General features: G+C 37.4%; 1 protein-coding gene across 1 annotated transcript in view; it reads right to left on the bottom strand.

Moving 5' to 3' along the window:
• LOC141438606 (uncharacterized) overlaps positions 1-22,547 on the bottom strand; it is a 164,440-nt gene that overhangs the window by 109,061 nt on the left and 32,832 nt on the right. Inside the window, 1 exon segment of the mRNA XM_074102473.1 lies at positions 4,312-4,419. Within this exon segment, the coding sequence (XP_073958574.1) occupies positions 4,312-4,419 (108 nt within the window).

Genomic DNA, 22,547 nt, shown 5'->3' on the forward strand with positions numbered 1-22,547 from the left:
AAGAAGGTTCCTAATAATGGGACATACTTTAGCTTGCGTTTCCATAGAATAGAAAATAAACGCGGATTTCAACTGCTATTGAGATATTATTGTGCATAACAGTTGCCATTATCTAGGCTCTCTAAAATATCTGAACACGCACTTACGTGATTAACAATAGGGCCGTGTTTAGATATTTATGAGCACCTAAACATCACCAATGCCTATGATAGAGGCTGTACAGTTATAATATAATACTCTCTAATTCTTGTCATGTCATGAATGATATAAAATCTAGCTAAAGTAACCTGTCGCGGAAGTAGCTGCACTCAGCGCAAAATTTATGGATCAAGTCGCCCCAAATCTGTCCATATCCTTTTTACGGGCAATATCTCGGGCCATATTTCATTGTCGTAATAACGAATGTGAAAAGGGATGGAGATGCTACAATATTGATACAACCCTCTATTTGCACTCACTTACTGGTACGCATAAAATGAAGACGTAAAAGTCTACGTACAATATTAAGTATAAACTTTCATTTTATGCTTTAAATTTATACAACTCTATTGAGATGTGCCGTAATACTTATATGTAATAGGCACAAAGCACTAATGATCGATTGACTAATGAATCAGAAAGGAGAAAATCCGCAGAACAGCCAAAGTAAACAACATAGACCGAAGAAGTGCCAAAATTAAGTGGCTGTGGGCGGGGCACATCGCTCAAAGAAGTGATGGCCGTTGAAACCAATGTGGAAGACGCAAGACCGAAAGCGTGCCTGCCCTTTACAAGACGGACTGATGACCTGATTAAGGTTGCAGGAGACGCAGGGGTCCCTTGGATGCGGGCGGCTCAGGACCAGTCACTGTGGCGTTCTTTAAAGTAGATCTATGTCCAGCACCAGCAAATGAGGTCTCTTTCGACTGAATGTTAGATGAGGATGACGAATAGGTAAAGCGGGATAGAAAGCTAAGTAATTTCATTAAAACACTTTTTTTACTTTTTCATCACACTTGCTCGTAAACAGTGTCGTAACATGCAGGCTACCTTAGTTGCAACCCTCCAAATAAAACCCTCGACCTTAATGTGCTTGTCATGAAACCCGTGGTCGGTAAATGAGTCATTGCGCGTACACATTTTCTTGTCATGAAGCCCAAGGTCGGTAAATGAGTCAGTGCCCGTACTGATGGTGCTGCGCGCGCTGCTGCAGGACTACATGGACGTTGCGGCGCATGCCGAGGGAGGTTGAGGGCAACGTTGCCATGAGCACAGCCTAAGGTATCGCCAATATTTGGAAGAATTATATTTTTTCTTTTACAAATATAAAATTTTACTTTCAAATGTGATGAAAAACATTGTATGTCGCACGGGCGGTACTAGAATTACGAACATCGACTCATTAAAGCCCTCAGTCTTCGACTTCGGGCTTCTAATAGACTCTCGTTCGTAATTCCTTATTTACCGCCCTTAAGACACAATGTACTATTTCGTCGAAAAGGTCAAAAGGTTTATCGCTGAAATAAGATGCTAAAATACTGTTGTCTTTTATGAACCACCGGACAGAGCTCTAAAAACGCTGAATTAAAAACCCTCGACAACGTGCATGTACAGTGAAGTGTGGGAGGCATGTGGAAGCCCGGGAATCCGGACAATGTAAAACGCAAACGGTCTGAAACATTCGGCTACTTCGCGGGAAAAAAGGCTTTTGTTTATTCGTGTACATTCAAGTTGTGAAACGCACATTGAGAAACCCCTAGGGTACATAAAGCGTACAGTTACTGTCCTATCAACTTTATGGGGGAGGCCTATGTCCAACAGTGGACGTCCTACGGCTGAGATGATGATGATGATGACTATCAACTTCTTTGTTTTACCCATCAAAACGTAATGATAGTAACGAATATTCTAGTTGGTTTACGATCTTAAACAAGCGGTTAGTAATATAGCAATGAAAGTCAAGCACGTAGTTATAATCCACTTTGAGGCAAAAAGGTAACCGACATTCTAGCAGACTAGACAAAATTTAATACCAGTTGTCGGAGGTAATTAAATTTTCCCTGTCTCAGGGAAGGCAATCACTTTCCGAGCTACGTTCCTACCTCCGGTGGCCTTTATGGCTAGACTACGACCATATGCGACCGACATATATTTTCTCTGTTCATTGAGCGTTTGAGTGCTGGATACTGGACGCTGTACTGGATTGAAATATGTTTACATTAATCCAGTGGCAATCCGTGACGCTGGATCCTGCAGGGCTACTACGAAACTCGAAACTCGAAGTTCGTGACGTGCGGTCCCTCTGACACTTATACTATTTAATACGAGAGCGAGAAGGACGGTACAGCAGTTTCGTAGTAGCCCTGCAGCTACTGGATGGATCAATGAAAATCAGCCTTGCTGCATGCAACTGCTGTTGGGAGCGTGGACTGTAGTTTATTTTCGATGGTTTTTCACAAGAAAAGTCTTTGCACTGGTATGAAGATTTATTATAAAACACCAACACTTACACAGTTATTAATGAGAGAATAAATAGAACACGAAATTGTCTTATACCTACTAGACGTAGACGCAGTATTATGGCTGATGGGCGATCGGATGTGAAAAAGAAAAAAGTTCTGCCAACCTTAAAACTAACAAATCTTTGTGTTGCCAGCAACAACTGCAACGAAATATCGCGAGCTCATTAAAGGCAATCACGGTCTACATCCCATAATAAATAACCGTGAATCGTTACAACCTGCTTGCTTATTGCCTTGCTAAAGCGGCAATTACACTGCGTCGTTCACCTCATGCGGTCGCCGAATTTGTTTCAAACTACTTCGGCGAACGAACGCGAACGTCATCTTTACATTAGTCTGTCGGTCTACCGGTGTTCTTTACACTTTTGCGGTCGCCGCATGCAGCAGCTGTTTTAGTGAGAGCTAACATATAGATCATTTTATTTCACATGAAATAACGGAGCCAGTCAAAACATTTCACTAGAAAAAATATTCTTTTCGGAATCGAATGACAACTATTTTCAAGCGAACTAGGGCTCTAGGCGTCGGATATCGAATTTGTCGCGTCGACTCGACAGGAAGCTACTACTACAAGAGTAGGTACGCCTCCAGACGGAAAATCGGAACTGATGAAGTGAATTGAAACAACATAAAATCCTTATTTTAAAAACTCAACTAAGATTTAATCTTATAGGTAAACTTAAAAGATCTAGACTATGTCTTCAGTTTTTTTTTTTTAATCAAAGCAACTAAGATTTAATTTTGATGTCAGAATATTTAAAACGAAAGTCCGTTTTGATTAATTTACTTTCGTAGAACTCGCTGAAAGTATTTCACTGAACAACTCGGTAAACAAGCTTCCAATTTACCTTAAATCATTTATTATAACGTCCCAAGGCACGGTTACGCAATCAGGTAGAAATAGAGCCAAGTCCGTCGTACGAATGAAGCTAGGCAATGGTTTTTGCCAAGATGTTATGGATTCTACCTATTACTTACCTGGTTCCCTAGTTACCTGCCAACGCGGACCGGGATTGTTGAGCCACTCGCCACTGTTCATGATTTAGTCTAAAGTTCAAAAGGCCGAATTACATAAGAGCTATGAACGGAAGAACGAATATAAAAAATGTGGCATATTTGCTTGGCCAAAAGTTTAAGCTCCGAAAGTATACGTTTGTCCGAATGAAATTAGGAAGAGATATATATTATAGGCTACATTTACTTATTTAACAGTTTAACTTTTGGGATTTTATACCTTAGCTCATTTGAAAATAGGTACCTATTTTATTTCATGCTATCATTAATATATAAATAAAGCATGACGTTATCAATGTCGCTACAATATCTTACTTTATTGTTGGTTTTTAATCTAGTAATGCTACCCCAACCAAAAGATATAGGCGTTGGTTTATCCCTAATATAATGCGTCAATTTTTGATGACAAAAACTGTTACAGTAGTCATTCACTAAGTAGACACTCGAGAATTCGATTTGTAACATTCGAACATGGCGGATGTAGACAATATCTAATTTTGCTATTTCTGTTTCTTTAGCTAGTTGAAGTATAATTTTGATAGTGTTTTATGCGATTAACCTTAACAGTTAACAGTGATCAAAAAATTCTATATTGCTCTCGAGTCTGACATTTTCATATGCGCAAGTTGTCTCCACGTGGTTTCTGGAATTTTACTATCAAGTTGCAAAAACTACAATCACCGTACAACGTCCCTCTCAAAGAGAGTTTACCTTGACTGACACTGGCGAAATTGTCCTATTAATTAGGACAGAAAAGCCATATTTTAAAAAAGAAGAAGAAGAAGTAGACACTCACCGAATTGCTAGTGTTGATGTCTTTGACTGCGCCGGAGTCGAGTAACTCGACGACTGTGTCGAGCTGCCCCCCGCGCGCCGCTCGCAGAAAAGCTGTATTCGGATCTATCTGTAAATAAAAGAAATCTAATTTAGTTTAGGCCTAAATGCTATGATGATGATGATGGCCATGAGTTAGGATGAAGTGTGGATACTGACAGGTATTGAACAATTGTGTTACTTTCTACTTAAACTCCCAGTCCCAAAGTGGTATCTTACCACCTAAAATTTTTTGAAACTACTGAGTCAAGAATATTGAAGGCCGTAACTGACCGTAAGTCAATATCTTATTACGTTAGAATTTGTCGTTATTTATTTATTTTAAAAATAATTCCTCAAATTATTGAAATACGGAAGCTGTCAAATTACTATTCAAGTTATGATTGATTTTTGTCTTTTTTTTGTTTCATAGTGTCCAGTAGTAAAAAAACTAGTAAAGTTGGAGTAAAAAATCGAATTGGAGGTTACTTTGGGAATTAATTGTATCGAGCGAAGTTTGATGAATCGTGTATCGAAAGCTGTGTTATTAAAGATAATATAATCAAGAATGATATATATTTTTCCCATGTCTACAAATATCAACGTTTCGTAGAAAAATAGGATAATTCTTAGGTAGTTTTGCGTATTTGGCTCAGGGAACAGCCTTAATAGTAAGATAATAATAATATTTCAGAATTTTACATTCATGTCAAATTTATATATATACGTAGCGTAGCAGTGAGCTGTATCATTGAACATTGAACGTAAAAGCACAATTTTTTTGGTCCCTAGAAAGCTGGTGCAGAAAATCTGTAGTCCTTTAAAAAGCTTCATGTAAGCAACTGCATATCAAGTAGCTTCAGAAAACGAATACTACAATTAAAAATGTTTCCTTAATGCTTCTCTAACCCGAGTACGCTACGCTGCCTATGCAAAATCAAAATTGATTACTCAATAGTTTTTGTTAAGGTCCGTCGGATTTTTTCCCAAACATTGTAGACGTGATCTCATCTGTTGTCCGAAATTAAATATATTTTACTTAAAAGCTACTTTCTCAGAGAACACCGCTAACTTGGCCTCAGAAGTTTCCTTGAAAACAAACCCTGTAAATAAATACAAGCAAATAACGAGAGAAAGAGTGATTGGTGTCTCGAAGGGGCCACAAACAAAGTATAGAAAACTAGTGCTGTGTACCAACTTCAGACGCAATTAATACATTGGGGACCTTTGTAACTAAGCAAGCGTAGGCACTAAACAATTAGTTATAGCCTGACCATTCTAATTGCGACCTTTTTGGCAGTGAACTATCCCTGCAGCTAATTATCGAGGAAGACAAGACATTCTGATACTTAGTGTATACAGATTCTTAGCTGCCGGTATAATAATGTGATCACATAAGAAAATATTGTAGAGTTTCCACTTAACAATTCATCTTCCTTTGCATGTGGTATCGATCAGTGACACGCTATGTAGGTAAAGGCTCGCGATTACGTGATGTGGCTGCTGATAACAAAAGAACCCAAACGATGACGTAAAGCGAAGTTGATATTACTGTTTGATTTTATCTCAAAAATAGGAAAATCTATGTTCTCTACAGAAAAGAAGATGAACTAGCTACAGTATAACATCAAAAGGGCAAATCAATGTACAAAGCAAAAAGGGTAGATTACCTTACCTATCAAAACAAATGGATATAGTAGATACACACGTAAAAGTTATAACGTCCCTCTCCTCTTTTTTAAAAACAGTTTTGTTACCTCTCATCATCAGCAGCAGCGTGAGACAATAAATTAATCTGATAATAGCAAGTCACTGACTACCAACTGGGAAACAAATCTTACTAAGCACGTTTCCATTATTTGTAGAATGGTCATATTCGTAAAAAAATACAATTTCCCTTGTATTGGCAGTCGTGCCGCAAGATTTCATGCCACGGACGTCGACCCGACTAATCAAATAAAAGGTTTCCGTATTTATTGCTCTATTTTTCAGTACATACTACACATATCTATTGATATTGTAAGGGAACTAAAATAGCCTTACCTTTACGAATACCTTTTATCCCAACAGCAGAATAACAGTTATAAGGAACTCTTTGAAAGGGTTTGTTGCCAAATTGTCATGAGCTACAGAATATTCTTTTGCTGAAATTTTGTAAGCGGTTCACGTATTTATTACGGCAAGGGTTTCCGTTCTCCCTTTATTTGGGTTTATTAAACACTTTTTCGGTTTCTCTGGAGAAACATTTCTGTACCTACTGACTTAATTTATTTCATGCCACAGAATAGTGCAACAGGTTTTTTGTGCGTTACTTAACTTTATTTCCGACGTGTAATTGTTTACTTTAGTATGTTATGGCAAATATTAATAACTAATCTAGCTTACAGAGAAGTAACGGATCTGAGTTTAAATCGCTTTTTTTTAGATAAGCTCTTTCCGTGCAAAACATTCAACGTGATTAATCCGATGTCATTGCGATATACTCGTAGGAAATAAAATTAATATTTCACAATATGAATTATATAGTTTTTAAGATTATTATTTGATTAAAATGCAAATGCAGTGCTCAGTGTGCATGAATCAACTGACCAGTATTTTTGTGAGCAATACACAAAGCTTTCATCTGAAGCAGGTAAAGTAGTCTTAAACATTCGTGATTTCAAAACTTTCTGTCCAAGGAATGAAATAAAGAAAGCGGTTTGCTTCATCATTCGTGATCATTTGCTTCATCATCCCATCGTGTGTATATCCGGATAAATACAATCTAGGTCTCTTCAAGGCTAGAGTGAATAGGCTGTTACTGAACCAGTGAGAATACACCTTTGGCCTCATCTGCACTTCCAAAGTTCCATCTTACAGACTGGCTAAAACCAAAAAGTCGGTTCTGGGAAATGTCATACGTTTTTATAATAAAATTCCAAAAATTATTACAAATGCAACGGATACAAAATTCAGATCTATTTATTGTCAAGAGGACATTAATATCTAAGACGTATTATAAATTTAATGATTATATCATGGACAGGGATATTTGGAAATAATTCCGATCCGCATTGGCGATCCCTTCAAATAGCGAACCTACTGTGTTGAAAATAAAGTTGTGTTAAATACTTGTGATGTATAGATATCATGTAATAATATTGTAAATCTGTTTAAAAAATATATAACTCGTAGAGTTTCTTACCGGATTCTTCTCAACAGAGGTTTTTCCAAATCGGTGGCAGATTTTTTTGACCTTCGTAATTGCTTCTTATAGCCTAAATTGAATAAAGATATTTTGACTTGACTTGACTTAAATCAGGTGAGATAGGGGTCAATCACGGTCAGTTTCATGTAAAAAAATATATATATTTTCAAAAAGTTGTTTAGTACAGTCATCAGCACCAATATGTGACAAACAAAGAGGGCATAATATCTGATACGACTCTATTTCTAGGGCCGGTAGAACGTGTCATATATTTTTGCACGCTCCGCTGTGGCAGATATTAATGCAGGTGCCTGGGCAACAAAACTTTTATGAAGTCAGAAGCCAGATGTCCTGGCATCTTTTGATACAAGAATGCTATGTGACAGCGAATCTTAACCAAGACCTGTGGTACGATGTATATTTTTTTCCCAGCTTCAGACCTCCGCAATGCGCGCACTTCTATGACTTCACAAACAACAGGATAACAATAATTATTCCAATTGAATGCCTGAATCAAAGATAGACCCATCAGAGATCTGATGAGATAAGATTTGGTTGGCTTCTCTCAGGCTGCTGATCGAATCGATGGAATCGTGACCGTAAACGACTAATCGGAATGTCATCGAGTATCTCTAATCGATTACAATTCGAATGATACTTTTCGGTTTTGACAGCTTGGCATACCCGCAGTTTAGAGAGTCTTAGACATGGTTATATTTTCGGATTACGATTCGAACAGTTTAGAGATCAGGTTTAAAAGAGATTTACAGCGTATTTAGGATAGTTCAGTTGTGTGCCCGTAACTGTATAAATGTATTTGACAAAAACATAATAAACACGGAAATCAGCCTACCAAGTCAAATCAAATTCTGTTTAGTAGTTTTTAATTGTTGTGCGTTTAATTATACAAACATGATACGCAATAAATGAATTATTCAATACTAAAAAGTTAATTAAAAGTTTTAGTTATTTTACAGAGAAGCTTGTTTCAGGATATACTTTTCGCAAAAAGTGTTCAGTTAGTTCCGTCTTGAAACAAACATCAAACTTAAGATATAAATTAAGCAAGTTGCTTACTAACATTACGTGGGGTATTTAACTCTGCTCACGTATGATAAATCAAAGCATGATTTACGCAATGGGAATAAAATCACACATAAAGCTTCCTTTTTACGACTCTTGGAGAAAATTGCTACATGTAGACGTTGATCTACTCTTAGAAGTCCCATTAAATAACTTCGAACGAACGGGCCTAAGACTGCCCCGTTAAAACTAACTTGAAACTACTTTTTTAATCATTAATCATTTTTAATAGTCAAACAAAACATTGAAAATTATATGGATTTTCTAAAGCACGGCCACAGCGACAATATTATCAGCCTTTCGATCGCAATTTCAAAATGCATCCAACGCTTATCCAAACACTTAATACAGACACCAATTTCCACCACATCACATCACATAGAACGGTACAGAAGAACGCACCACTAGAGTGATAGAGTAGACGCGGCGCTCGACCGGACGAATGCGCGCGCCGCACCACACCGCCATCGCGGCACTGCGCCGGCGCAGGGGCCCGACGCGTGCTGCTCAGTTACCATGGTTGAATAGTTTACGTCGCTGAAAGTGTCGTCGGTTTAGTCATGCCGGTACAAGTACCGTTTCCTCCTCTGAGTATGTACCCCTATTAGTTGAAATAACAGCAAATGTTGCACTGCGGACATCTCAAAGCAAAATACAGCAATATTGTTGTGTTCTGGATCTAGAAGTGCAAGGAGCTAAAGCAGCAATGAAACTAACCTATCGTAAAAGTTTGAAATTAACACTGGCGCGTTCCTTTCAAGATAAAATCACCGTTTAACAAAAACATGTCAAGCGACTAAATGTCTCTAAAGTAGAAACTTTACTTAATTGTCAATCGACGTCTAATGGCACAGCAGCGGCGCGCGCGCAGCCCCTAGCCTACAATTAGTGACGGCAATTATAGACTGTCACATTTTTTGCAAAAGAATCCAGCATCAACAACATCGATGGCTCGAACTTGTTCTGAAATGCCACTTTTGCTACAAGATTAATTTCGACGCGAGATTAATTCAATTTCGACATGGCACTGCTTGTTGTATGTAATTTATAGGAATAAATTGCTTACAAAAAACAAGATAATATACAACAGTATGATTATCGAAACAGAGGAAGCCGTTAGAAAGTAATGGGGCCTGCACTGCTCGGTGTTGCGCGGAGGAAACAACGCTATGATATCCAATACAATTTAAACCCAGTAAAAAAAAACAAGTGGTGTCAATAGGAGCTACAGTAGTTATATTGTTTCAAACTAATAATCCCTCACAATACTGACAAATAGAACGCCAAAGAACACCTGACATCCGGATGAAGGGCACCAGCGAGTCATGAACTTGTCGTCTTCAAATCTGTGGCTACAGCAACCAATATTATGGCCAGATCAATGCTAGACTATCACGATTATATACAAGTACCCAGCAACAAAATAAAATCACGCCCCAATGCGTGCAGAACCTTCCATAATCATTGCTATTGGCCAAAATCCAGGTTCTCCTAAGAGCAGTATAGCGGATACTAAAGGTAAGTAAATATCCTAAACTGCCGTTAAGGGACTACAGATTACCTCGCGACCGTCATTACGGCGTACACAATATCACACTCAAGGATGAAGACTCCATGAATACTTTAAAAATACAAAATCAGTCAAGTGCGAATCGGACTTTCAAACGAAGGGTTTCGTAGCAACATAAAGTTGACATTATTACAATCCTAAAAACTATTGTTCAAAAATACAGTCCTGGTCTTGAAGGAGACTGGCAGGGGAGGGAGAGGAGATAATAAACTGTGTTCCGGCGTGATTTCAGTAGGTACCTATTCTTACGTAGCTCTCTAGGCGGGCATTATCTGCAATCGTATGGAGTTCGGATGTCCATGGGTGGTGGTGCACCAGACAATCCGACTTACTCGTTGGTCACCTTATGCCATTAAAAATGTGTATGCATCCCTTTCTAAGAATGTAATGTTCTTACAGTCATGTTCTTAATAGGCAATTATATCTACGACATTATTAAAAGTTGATTTGATCGGTGAAAATCAAGGCGACTACCAGGCCACGTAATTTTTGTTTTGCTTTGTGAAGTGCTTTGCTTTACCGTGTTGTGCTGTGGACTCATCAGTGAGAAATTGGGATGTAATTGGCTGCCGCGACGAATCGATTGCTTTCTGTACTGCAATGCGGGTAGTGGCACAGGCAAGAAAAGGCACTTTTGTTTAACAGTACAATATCTGTAGGTAGACGATGTTGTTTAAAAACGTATATTTCATTTAGCGTAGGCAATAAATATAGGAGGGTCTCTAATTTTTGCGTGTTGTGTTGTTTAGATAAAGCATTGTTTCAATAAATTAGGTTTTTGCATTCGCATTTATTTCATTATTTAATACAACGATAAAAACGTAACACATAACTTATAAAAATAATCCATATAATAATAAATAAAAACAAACTACTTAAGCACAATGTATAACAAATAATATGTACAAAAATAAATATTCGAATGTTAATAACTAGTCGCAGAAGAACCTATTAAACAGATTGAACTCCCAAAACAACCCGCCGTCTAGCATCCGACCCAATACACCGGTAAAAGTGCAAAATCATATTCTAATCGCGTAACGGTTATTACAATTGAAAATAAGGTATCAATTGTAAATAATCGAAAATTTCAATCAGACCCTATAGTACCAGTTAGTAGGGCGAGGCTAAAGAGCTGCCGATAGTTCTGCTCCGCTGCTGTGTCGCGGAACGCTTGGTCATGCTTACAACAACGTTTATTTACCATTGGTCATTCATTTCACTCTGAAAAACGACTTCTAATGCCGTATCTTTTAGAACTAGATTGGAATTGCGTGAGCGTGCAGAGCCAGAGTCGGGAGGACTGTAGTTTTTCAATCGGAGTCGAAGAACGGTCCGTATTGGTTGAAGATCGTGTTTTCTTTGCTTTATTGTGATTCCAGTCGCACGAGGCTCACGACTATTTAGGATAACACGATATTCTATCCAAATTATTATTTTAGTAGTGTATTTTGTGCCCCTGCTCAGCCAAAACCTCTTGCACCTTACGATAGTTGCGTGCATGCTTCTGCCGGTGTTTTGTCAGAGCTATCTGACGGAAACGGATGGTCAAGTAAATTTGGGATTCATATGTCTATTTTTAAGGAGATGCCCTTAAAATAGAATCATGGAGGAGGACATACATATCAATCTCAATCCAGTAAGATTGCCAGTAAAGTATTTCCACAGACAATGCACGACGATTGAGGTGATTTAATGGATGATGATGGTGTAATGAATGAATGGTTTACCGGGTGGTGAACAGCAGAACTCCTTTTTTGAAGTGAAATTAAAAACTATAAAAACAGAAAATGAATAATACTGTTTAAATTTCCGATTGAATTTATTAAAAAAAAAATACGAAGAAGAAAAAGGAAGTCATCAGAGGAAGAAAAGAAAATAGTGCTTTATAGGATGCAAATAAAATCCATACTTGAGTGAAACCTTTTTGCTAATTTTTAATCAATGATTTGATAACCTATTTCAAAGCACAGACCATAATTTTATGATTCAATCACTGACCATTCGGAGCGCGATGATGACAGGCTAGAAGATTAATAACTAACGAAAACCACAGAAAAAAGGCTAGAAAAACTATCTAATCTCGCTAACACTAGACCCATTGTTTCTAGTTGTATAGAAAAAGATTGCCTCGAGCAAGTTTAAGAGCAGCTTTCATATATCGTCTCTACTTCCCGAAAAAAAACCTATGGCAATTACGAAAATCAATCTTATCCAGCGCGACAATTAGATAATAAGTTTTTTGTTTAAAGTCACTTGGTGAATTTACTTACATTATCTTATCATCCAACTTATAGATGAATATCAAAAGCCAAGTCTACCACTGGAAGTGGATCAAATTGAACTCGGAAAATTTGATATAAACAAACAAATATACGAGGTGAAGTCAAATATGTAAATGCTAGTAAAAAATAATATCACGGGCTACCTGACACCAATTGACATATAGTCCCAAAATAAGCAAAGCTTGTGTTATGGGTTCCATTTGTCCGAGTCACGAAAAAGAATAAATCACAGATACAACTGAAAAGACCACGTTTCGGAAATACGGTAACGCCTGAGCTTTCACTATTTATCATCTAACGCGGTTATATGGCCTTCACGTAGGAATTCACCGCTAATTTAAACTGAAAATTCATCAACAAGGATTTTAATTTACGTTGGTATATAAATGATAAGTTTCTTTATCGACTTGCGGTCGGAATGAAAAGCAAAAATCCAGGTTACATGAGAGCGGATGTAGGTCGAGAATAGTCGGGATTATTCTAAGAGGATTAAGTTGGCAATGCCTAATGTAATACAGTCAAAGGCACGTATGCCTAAGGATTGCTCCCGGGTTTTTTTATTCGACTGGATGGCAAACGAGCAAGTGGGTCTCCTGATGGTAAGAGATCAACACCGCCCATAAACATCTGCAACACCAGGGGTATTGCAGATGCGTTGCCAACCTAGAGGCCTATGATGGGATACCTTAAGTGCCAGTAATTTCACCGGCTGTCTTACTCTCCACGCCGAACCACAACAGTGCAAGCACTGCTGCTTTACTACAGGATTAGCGAGCAAGATGGTGGTAGCAATCCGGGCGGACCTTGCACAAGGTACTACCACCTGAATACTTTCTTTGTAATTTCTGCGAAGTTCTTATGCGAATAATATACAAAACAACACCGCTTCTGCAATCAATAGGCGTACTTGTAAAGTAGGTCAAAAAAATTTGGTCAATTCCAAATAAATAATGCTATCGTACGCAGGACAATTTAATGTGACACGTAATAGTGTCAATTGTAATATTAAACTGTGTAAAGTACAGTAAAACACGAAGCAATTTAAAGGAAAATGCATTAACGAAAAGGGGCGGCGGCGTTACGAGCGTTCCAAATTTACTGCGCCAACCACACTGCCGAAGTATAACAATCAATAGAAAACTGCTCGCAGACTTTATTATATCAAATGTACTTTATAGATTTTACTTTAGATTCCCCTACCCCTACCCCTCGGAATCATCGGTTGTCTGTCTTTCTGACTATCCGTCCATCCATCCATACATCGTCACGACGCTTTCCCTCAGGAACGTGAGGAGTCGGGTAGTGGCGTGAAATTAATATCAAATATTCAGGTCTACCTGCTACCCCCTGGAGCAGTGAATAAATCGAACATCTAAGTCAACATACAAATACAGATACCCACAAATTTGTACGGAAATCTCAGTGCGCGAGTCCGACACGCACGTGACTTAATATTACCTACACGTATGTAAGTCCATATTCGTCTACCTATAATAGGTATCCTGATATCGCTAATGTTCTAATTTAAATTAAGCGCCTGTGTACGGCGCACCCACGTCTGACCTGCACCGCACAATTGATATCACAAAGTTAAAAAATGTTTAAAAAAATAGAATTTAGGCCATGACTGTCGATTTGACCGTACTTAATTTATAACAGAACTGGGATTACCTAAATGCTGGCGAAGAACCACTTCCTTGCAGTACTCGTATTTGTCAAACTTTCAGTACTTAGGTATTTACATTTAAGATTTTATTGCGGGATCTCAAACTGTTTCCGTTGTTCTCAAACATTTGCTTGTATAATTAAACAAAGTCTTTAAGAAAGTCTGAGTTATGATTTTACGAAAGTTTCGAATTGAGGTTACTTTTGGAAGTTATATTGAAATCTCACTGAACAATAAAAATCTTTGAGGGGAATGTCTGTAGAACTCAAAACCTTTATACCTGTTCTGGAACATTTCAGAAATCGGAAGGCCGCTTGAAACGGAACAGAATTATTTTCCTGTGTCTAATTATTCCTTTGTGAATAGCAAAAGAATATCTACCTATTCCACGGGCTGAACATTCGTTCTTGTTTTATTAATGAAGTCCTGACCTCTAGAAATGCAATATAAATTTTGTTCGCTCAGCAATATAATTTCCTGATGAAGATTTAATAAAAGTTAAGTAAATATTAACTGGAAAAATAGAAGCTCAGTAGTGCGGAAAAAAATTTTGTATTCGTAGCCAGTTGGATTGAAAATGCGAATTTCTCTTGAATAAAACTATAAATTGCGTAGCTTCCAGCAATCTTGCTGCAGTAGAAGCTCTGCAAAAACCGTCCGTAATGATAGTTTTACGAGATGAGACTATCAACCAACGTAGGATTTAATAGTGCACCTGAAGAGCAGTAGGTATCTATTGTTTAAGCGACTTGAATAAATGAAAATGACAGAAACTGATGATGAAATTTTAATTTTAAAAATATCCCTTGACAAAATCTATTTTGCCAACCCGAATCTATAATACTTAAGCATTATTGACAGACGAAGAATTTAATAAAACGGAACAAGTTTTATAATTTCAATTGTGGAAACAAGGGGTTTCACAACATTAAGTTTTCGTCCTAAAGCATCAGCCTATTCTATTCAGCCCGTACATTTTAATCCTGCGAGAAAGTCTGGAGCTGCCAACCCTGCTGCACGTGAAGCCACGGCCCGCTAGCTATCGCCTTGGCGGAGCGTGCCTCGGGTTACGTCCCATGGGTATCGGTGGCACCTGCGTGTCCGGTGACAGCCGATATTGTAACACTGTGCCACTTGCCGCTCCAGAAGTGTTGAAGTCTAATATAAGTAAGCAATAGCTTGAGTTTTCTCTTTCGGTCGCACCAGAGACGGTTGACTATGCTCTAAGTCATCAAGCAAATGTTATGTCGGTGTTATAAGCCCCAAAAATCCAGTAGAGATAGGAGATATGTCTTCCGCAATCATGAAAGAAACTCGTCGGGTTCAGCTAAAATTGGTGTCAAGCAAAAGTAGCCTAATGAAAGCTTATCATCAATATCAATAGTTATAGTTAATATGGGCAACAGGAGAGTTACCCATTGCCCATTGTAATAAACGTCTAATGGAATAAAGAAAACAATACCTACGCTAAAATATCCTTGTCTCCATTTAAATTAATTCCCACGTTAAAAATAACTTCACCATCGCTTAACATAGGTGTTATGAGAAGCGATAGGCAAATTAATAATGCATGCAAACATGCGTAATGGGTAACCTCGCCCTTGCGGAAAATATAGGTCGCATCAGGTTAGGAGTACGTTACTTCGCATTTTAATAAACAGAAAAAGGGACGAACAAACGGCTGTCGTTGTAAGCAAATTTAACATTCACATAATTCTGAATATTAAGCGGAATATAGTAACTGACATGGGTGCCTTAAAACAGTCTACCAGCAGTACTATAGGATTTTGTTTGTTCTACTAAAAATGCAGGTGTGTCTAGTCTAGTTACACAAAACAAAGGTTAGTAAAGTTAGTTTTTAAAGAACATGGCTATTAGTTACAAAACCCTACACTTAACGTGTACGAACTTAGCCGGTTTTTTTACACATTTTAGATTTTATTTATGCGAATGGTGAACGTACGAAGCAGAATTAGAAATAGAATTAAGTTATTTCATTGTTAACACTAATAATATTTTCTAGGGAAATGTTGCATTTTTTAAACAAATGAGTTGTTATACGCCTCATTAAAGCCATTTACTTTGTGTTACTAAAATGACCGCAGAGCGATTATAGAAAACCTACACTCGCAGAGTTAACTGCTGTGAAATTGTTACAGCAGGTACTTTCGTTTCCTATAATGCAGTCTTTTTACGCTAAATTGTGGATTACATTCTGAGAGTTGCCCAGCGACGCTGCCTGTTACACAGATTGTTTGTACTAAGATACTATAGTATCAGGTTAAGTAAATTGCGATGGCAGGGAGACACTATATATGGCCAGTGTGTGTAAGAAGAAGAAGATCAAATTAAGAACGCAACTCAAGACGACACACAGACACAGAATAGTATCTTTATTTCTGGAAAGGAAGATGCAAACGACGATACACAATGCTCAAACTTTAATGTGCTATATTCGTGTTGTTAAATTATCTACTTAGTTCGTTAAATAACATTTTGAAATATTGTAACAGCAGTATATATATCTTAAAATATGTACGCTCGGGCAGGATATTCAAAATGATATACTTAATCAAAATGCTAATGCTATGCTGCCTACATGAACACGTTCACGTTAATAGTGATACCCATACATAAAATTGCACAAAACGCTTATATTATAAATTAAGTTTTTCTGAGATTTGACGTTGAAGAGTTCAGAATCAAGATTTCAATTTGTGATAATTGTGATAAATTAAAAAGCAAAAGACAATACTAATGGTTAAGGTGTGAGAACACAGGGCAATCACACATCACGCGGCGCTCTGGCGAGCTTTTAATTATTTAATCGTTCCTCTAATGACGAGACCGACGGCCAAAGATCCATTCCGGGCCCATTATTATTTGAGCACGCGAGTTAATCCACTTTAATTGCTTTCATGAATCAGTTTAAATCGCCATAAAGGTCAATATTGAATAAGACATAAACACGCCTCGCGAAATTTGAAGTTGCTAAATCTTTGGAAAACGTCCTGGTCCTGGACTACGAAGTGCTTTTGCACTTCATCTGTCTGTCGCTAGTGATAAAATCAAACGTCTATAGTCGACTTACAAATACAGGTCCTTTACTACGAAGTGCGAAATTCGAACTTCGTATCATGCCGTCCCACTGACGCTAATATTATTTAATACGATACGAGAGTGAGAGGGACGGTATGATACGAACTTCGAATTTCGTAGTAGCCCCCCTGTTTCTACGTACAAGTTAGGTTATGCCGACAGATTGACTAAGATTAATATCTCACAGTATTATTACAACAAGATACCGCATAAGCCATTTACGATACTACGCACGCCTACGCGTTACAAACACGCTACGTTAAGTGTAATTGTAACGTTGCTATTATTATATTCGCAGGCGTTACGATTTTCGCTATCGTCTTCAGCCCATTTTTCATTTAAAATATCTTCTGAATAAAACACTGTTGTAGTTAATGGCTATTTGAATTGCTAAGGAAGTTCATTTTCACAAATTCCCTTACAGCCTCTTATTATTAGTGTGAGGGTGTGGCGCCAGACTCCCCTGGATCATTCTCGAGTTACGGACCATTTGCCTGCCACAATGTTCCTTGCCGCACTTAAGCACATTTGAGCACACTTCATTCATGACACCATTTATACACTGACGAGCAAAAATAAAGTGATAGCTTCTTCGAGTAAAATGAGTTTAGTAAAAGAGTTTTATTCTTTATGTTAAGTTATCTATATTTCTATATAGTATAGCGTCAATGTACTTTTTAAATAAAAAAAATATCTTAAATAGTTTAGGACCTATTGCGATTTTAGTAACCGACCCTTTATTTTTGCTCGTCAGTGTAGTTACACTTTATAAAATTTTGAGATTAAAAACATTTCATTTTCAGTTAAGATTCTCATGAAGATAAGGAAAATAATTTGAGCCGCGGCAATCGCAACTTACGTAGATTGAAAAGGAAATTATAGACTACTTCACGTGACTCAATACGTCCTGTTGGTTCACTGACCTGTAATTTAATTTGCATAATAACAGCCACAATTTAGAAGTAAACATGGCCGATTGCTATAGATATATCAATAATTATAGCAATCGGCCACAAAAATCTCATAACAAAGGGGTTGTTTGTAAATAAACAAAAGTTCAATCGATCTAAAGTTCGTCACGGGTCATCATTACAGGCCTATAATGAATAAGTTATGACCGCGGGCGGTGGTCCTTCGATCGATGGCACTGCAATAACTTTCAAGCAAACATGGTAGACAGTGGCAGTGATGGCTGAAGAAGGCTCATAGTGAAGAGGGCTTTGTAGAAAGGGATAGAGGATCGTTTGTTGTATACGAGTAGCCAATCAACTATTTTACCCACACTTTGGGCGTCTCCTGCGTAACCAAAATTGTCTCTGACGTTACCAAAAAATCGTACTTCCAACAAGATTAAGTTACAGAAAAAACATGATTACTTACAAAAACCTGCAATTGTTTGAAAAAGGTCGCGGACAGATTAGTGTGGGTAAAAAAGTTGACTGGCCCGTACATGTGTTTTAAAATTAATACGGAATACTTGAGCAGATAGTTGCATTACTTTAACTGAATATCCTTCTAGGGGAGGCATAGTATATTGGATTTTTAATTTATTCACGATTTCGACGTGGTACACTTTCAATATCATCTATATGGAAACAATTGTCAAACACAGCGAAAGAATTCTAAAAAACATCTACAAGGTTGCTTTGCCAAACTCCCAACCACATATTATACAACACATCAAGGTTATAGTAGGTACAGATCAAGGCTCTCAGGATCAAATTAGTGATATTCATATCACATGTGTCTATTTATCTATTACAACACTCGACACAGTTTACCTCTGAGTTCAATAGGCATCAATTCACCCGATATAAGATAATCAGGCCACTGCTTGGTAATTAGAATTCCTTAGACGTGACTGATGTAGAGGTAGATAGAACTGGAGCTCGGATGATTGATCTCGTATGATAAATTGAATGCTAATTGCATATTGCTTAATCAATTTCTTATTGACATCCTTTTCCTTGCATGCCAACAAGCCAAGTGCGATTCGTACTCGCGCATCGAGGGTTCCTTAAAATATAGGTATCCATGAATATCCGGTGTTTGCAGAGCTACTTCGAGGGGTAGCAGACCTGAGAATTGAAACATAAATTCTATCTGCTTATATGTAAATACCTTCACGAGTTCCTGAGAAAAGGGGTCTTGAAAGACGGACAACAACGTGACTCTACAAGAGTTCCATCTGTTTCCTTTTGAGCTATGAAGCCCTAAAAGTTCTCTATCATGTAAGGATCTAGAGTTTTAGACGAAAATTGATAAGCACTGCTTCGGTTTAAATTATCTCGCCTATAAAGGTATTTTGGTAAGCGCGTTTCAAGTTTAACCTGATTATATTGAAGATTACGCCTTCCTCCGCCTTCCTCCTAAAATAAGAGAATCTGTGTAAGTACCGTAAATACCTATTGAATTTATGAATGAATCGGCTTAATCTTACAATACTCTTCGGATGCTTTAGAATAGTTTAGATGAATTTAAGTATCCCTTGGGCGATATTGCTCGAATATCACGAGTTTTCGCTATCATCAGTCCTGGATTTGTCAATAGGCCGTATAGGCCGCGGCCTAGGGGCGGCAGCGTCCTAGGGGCGGCAAATTTCAGAAGACCAGAAAATTATTATTTTAGATAGGTACATGGGGCGGCGGAAATAAAGTAGCCTACACTCATACAAAATATAAATCCAGCACTAGCTATCATAATAATATATTGCTCACATTATGTATGAATACAGTACTAAAGCCAGTATGAATAAAGTACAGTCAGTATGAAAAAAGTACTAAAGTTCAGTATTATGATAAACGATTATGTATCTAAGTCCAATAATAGACAGCACGGTAAATTGTAAACGTGTATTATACCCGTTAAGACGCCACGCTACCCCTCGAACCGTAATTGGGTCAGGGCATACAGACAGAGTTCCGGATTTATTGCCCCGAGACGAGGGTAAGACTTTCATCACCAATTTATCACTCCATTTTATCTTCAAGTACTTTCGCAATGACCTGATCTTTGTTAAGGTTTAATCAAGACTTCTTTTAATCTATTGAATCATGTCTAGGTCTAGCATCTGATGTCATAGATGTATCATTAAAGCTAAGATTGTTACAAGCTTTTACTCGACTTGCAACGTTTTTGTATGTATGCACATTATGCAAGTTGTAGTTTCATTCAAACTATTTTGTTATCCGTTTGAGCTGTTTGGCCTACTTATGTAAGTAGGTACGGTAAAAATCTGGTACTGAAATTCTGGTGGTCCGAACAGGATTGTCTCGACGACGGCGTATGAACAACTTGAAACTTAGTATGGATGTAAAACAAAACTTATTAAGTAATATTAAAGTTATTAAAAACTTATAAGTACTTACTAAGATTACTTAACTACCACCACATTTCGAACACTATTTGCACCTTAACAAGTTTTCATAAGCAAGAAGTGGTCGATAGTTGTTTGAATAACAACTTTAACAGGCCTCCACATCATAAAACACACGTGAACGGAACTAAGGAAGTATAAACAATGTTTACAAATGTACAATGCACTAAAAATAGATGTTTAAAGATTTAAGCGCTGTACGTCGTAAGTACACCATTAATTCATAAAAGAGAACCGTTAAAATAAGCCTGTGGAAATCGATACAGTTCTGAAAATAATTTCTCGAGCACCCATAACTCATTCATGCTTGCAATCAGTCCGTAGGTGCTTGATGCATATGCCTATAGAACGTTATGCAATATAAAATCAGAACAGTCTTGATCCTTAAGTGGCTTTAAGCTTTGGAAACATATTTGCGTACATAATCTAACTATCGAATCAGAAAGTAATAGACAAAAGAATACGCCAAGGAGCTTGCACCTAGTTGTAAAATTTAGAAATCTAATTAACATGCGCCATACCTAAATTGAAGCAGACGCTTTGCGAACGAGCAAGTTTAATCGAAATGTATCAAGAACTCCAGACCCTTCCAATGTTAGCAGCATCTGCTCCGTATCAATTGATGGTGACAACAATAACCACGTGGTCTCGTTAACTATTACACGGGTTGGCTTGGGATTGGCGCCAAAATGCTGCAATTTGCAGGAATCTGATTTCTCGCAACGGGTTCGCTGTCACAGGAAAATAATAATATAGACCCTAATTTGAAAAAATCTCGTATCTTAAATCCATACGCTCAACAATATTGACTCTTGAAATAATGTTCATAAAGTTTACTCAGAAAAAAAAAATGTCGAGGCACGAGCTTTTTTTTTAAAGTAGTAAGGATATGTTCCTTTCTGTATACGGACAGTCTCCACATTTTTCTCATCACTTAGTCTTAGAGTATCTCTAAACAAACGTCATTTGGGAGTGAATTCTTATTGTTATTGGCCTGCCTGACACCTGTGGAGTTCAAAATTGTACAATTATTTGTCAACACAATTAGAGTGGTCAATATTATTTTCTGATTTCGTTGTTGTCCTCCGATCCCTAAGTCCTTGGTTGTGTCAATAACGTTTTCAGGCGAACACTTTGTTTAACGATAATATCAACAAATTACAGTATAAAATAACGTGTGCGCAAATTATGTTTGTTAGAATATTCTTTTTAGTATGTTTATCCGTTGCCTAGTGTCCATAGTACAAGCTTTGCTTAGTTTGGGACTAGATCAATTGGTGTCAAGTGTCCCATGATATTTATTCTATATTATTTATTTATTTTTCTTTTCTGACCACCGCAATAGTGTGAATTATCTAAAGCACACTTTACTTTTCCATTAGCTAAATCACCGACACATAATGTAACCATCTCCAATCCAAAAATAACATTAAGTAGACCCATTCTTGGTCAGTCAAAATGCATTCAAGTAATTCCCATGGAATTGGAATCATCCCCTTGAATCTTTGCAAGGCTGAGCAACCGAATCGCTGAATCAATAACACTTGTGAAGTAATGCAGGTCGAGTTGGAGTCCATGCCAAGGACAACTTTGAGCTTTAAAAATTACACCTGGTGGAAAGATACTTATGTATTATTCGTAATACTTACCTTTTATTGTGAAATTGGGAAACTTTAGGCTTGGAAATTTGTACATCGGGAACAAACCAATGCGTTTGATTGAATTTCTTAGTTCCGACTTCCGATCGCATGATAACGTCTTATAAAATATGTACCTACTCATATTTCAGATATACATACAAAACGAACACAATATGCTTTTATCAATTAGAGCCGCGTTGTTGAACTAATGAGTTTGAATTTTAATGACTTTTAATATTTTGTTTCGTGATTTAAAATTCTTGTTTGTTTCATTCACCGGTCAATATGCTAAGTCTTCATTCCTTAACTTCAG

This window comes from Choristoneura fumiferana, chromosome 19 (assembly GCF_025370935.1).
Source record: "Choristoneura fumiferana chromosome 19, NRCan_CFum_1, whole genome shotgun sequence".
Lineage (NCBI taxonomy): Eukaryota > Metazoa > Arthropoda > Insecta > Lepidoptera > Tortricidae > Choristoneura > Choristoneura fumiferana.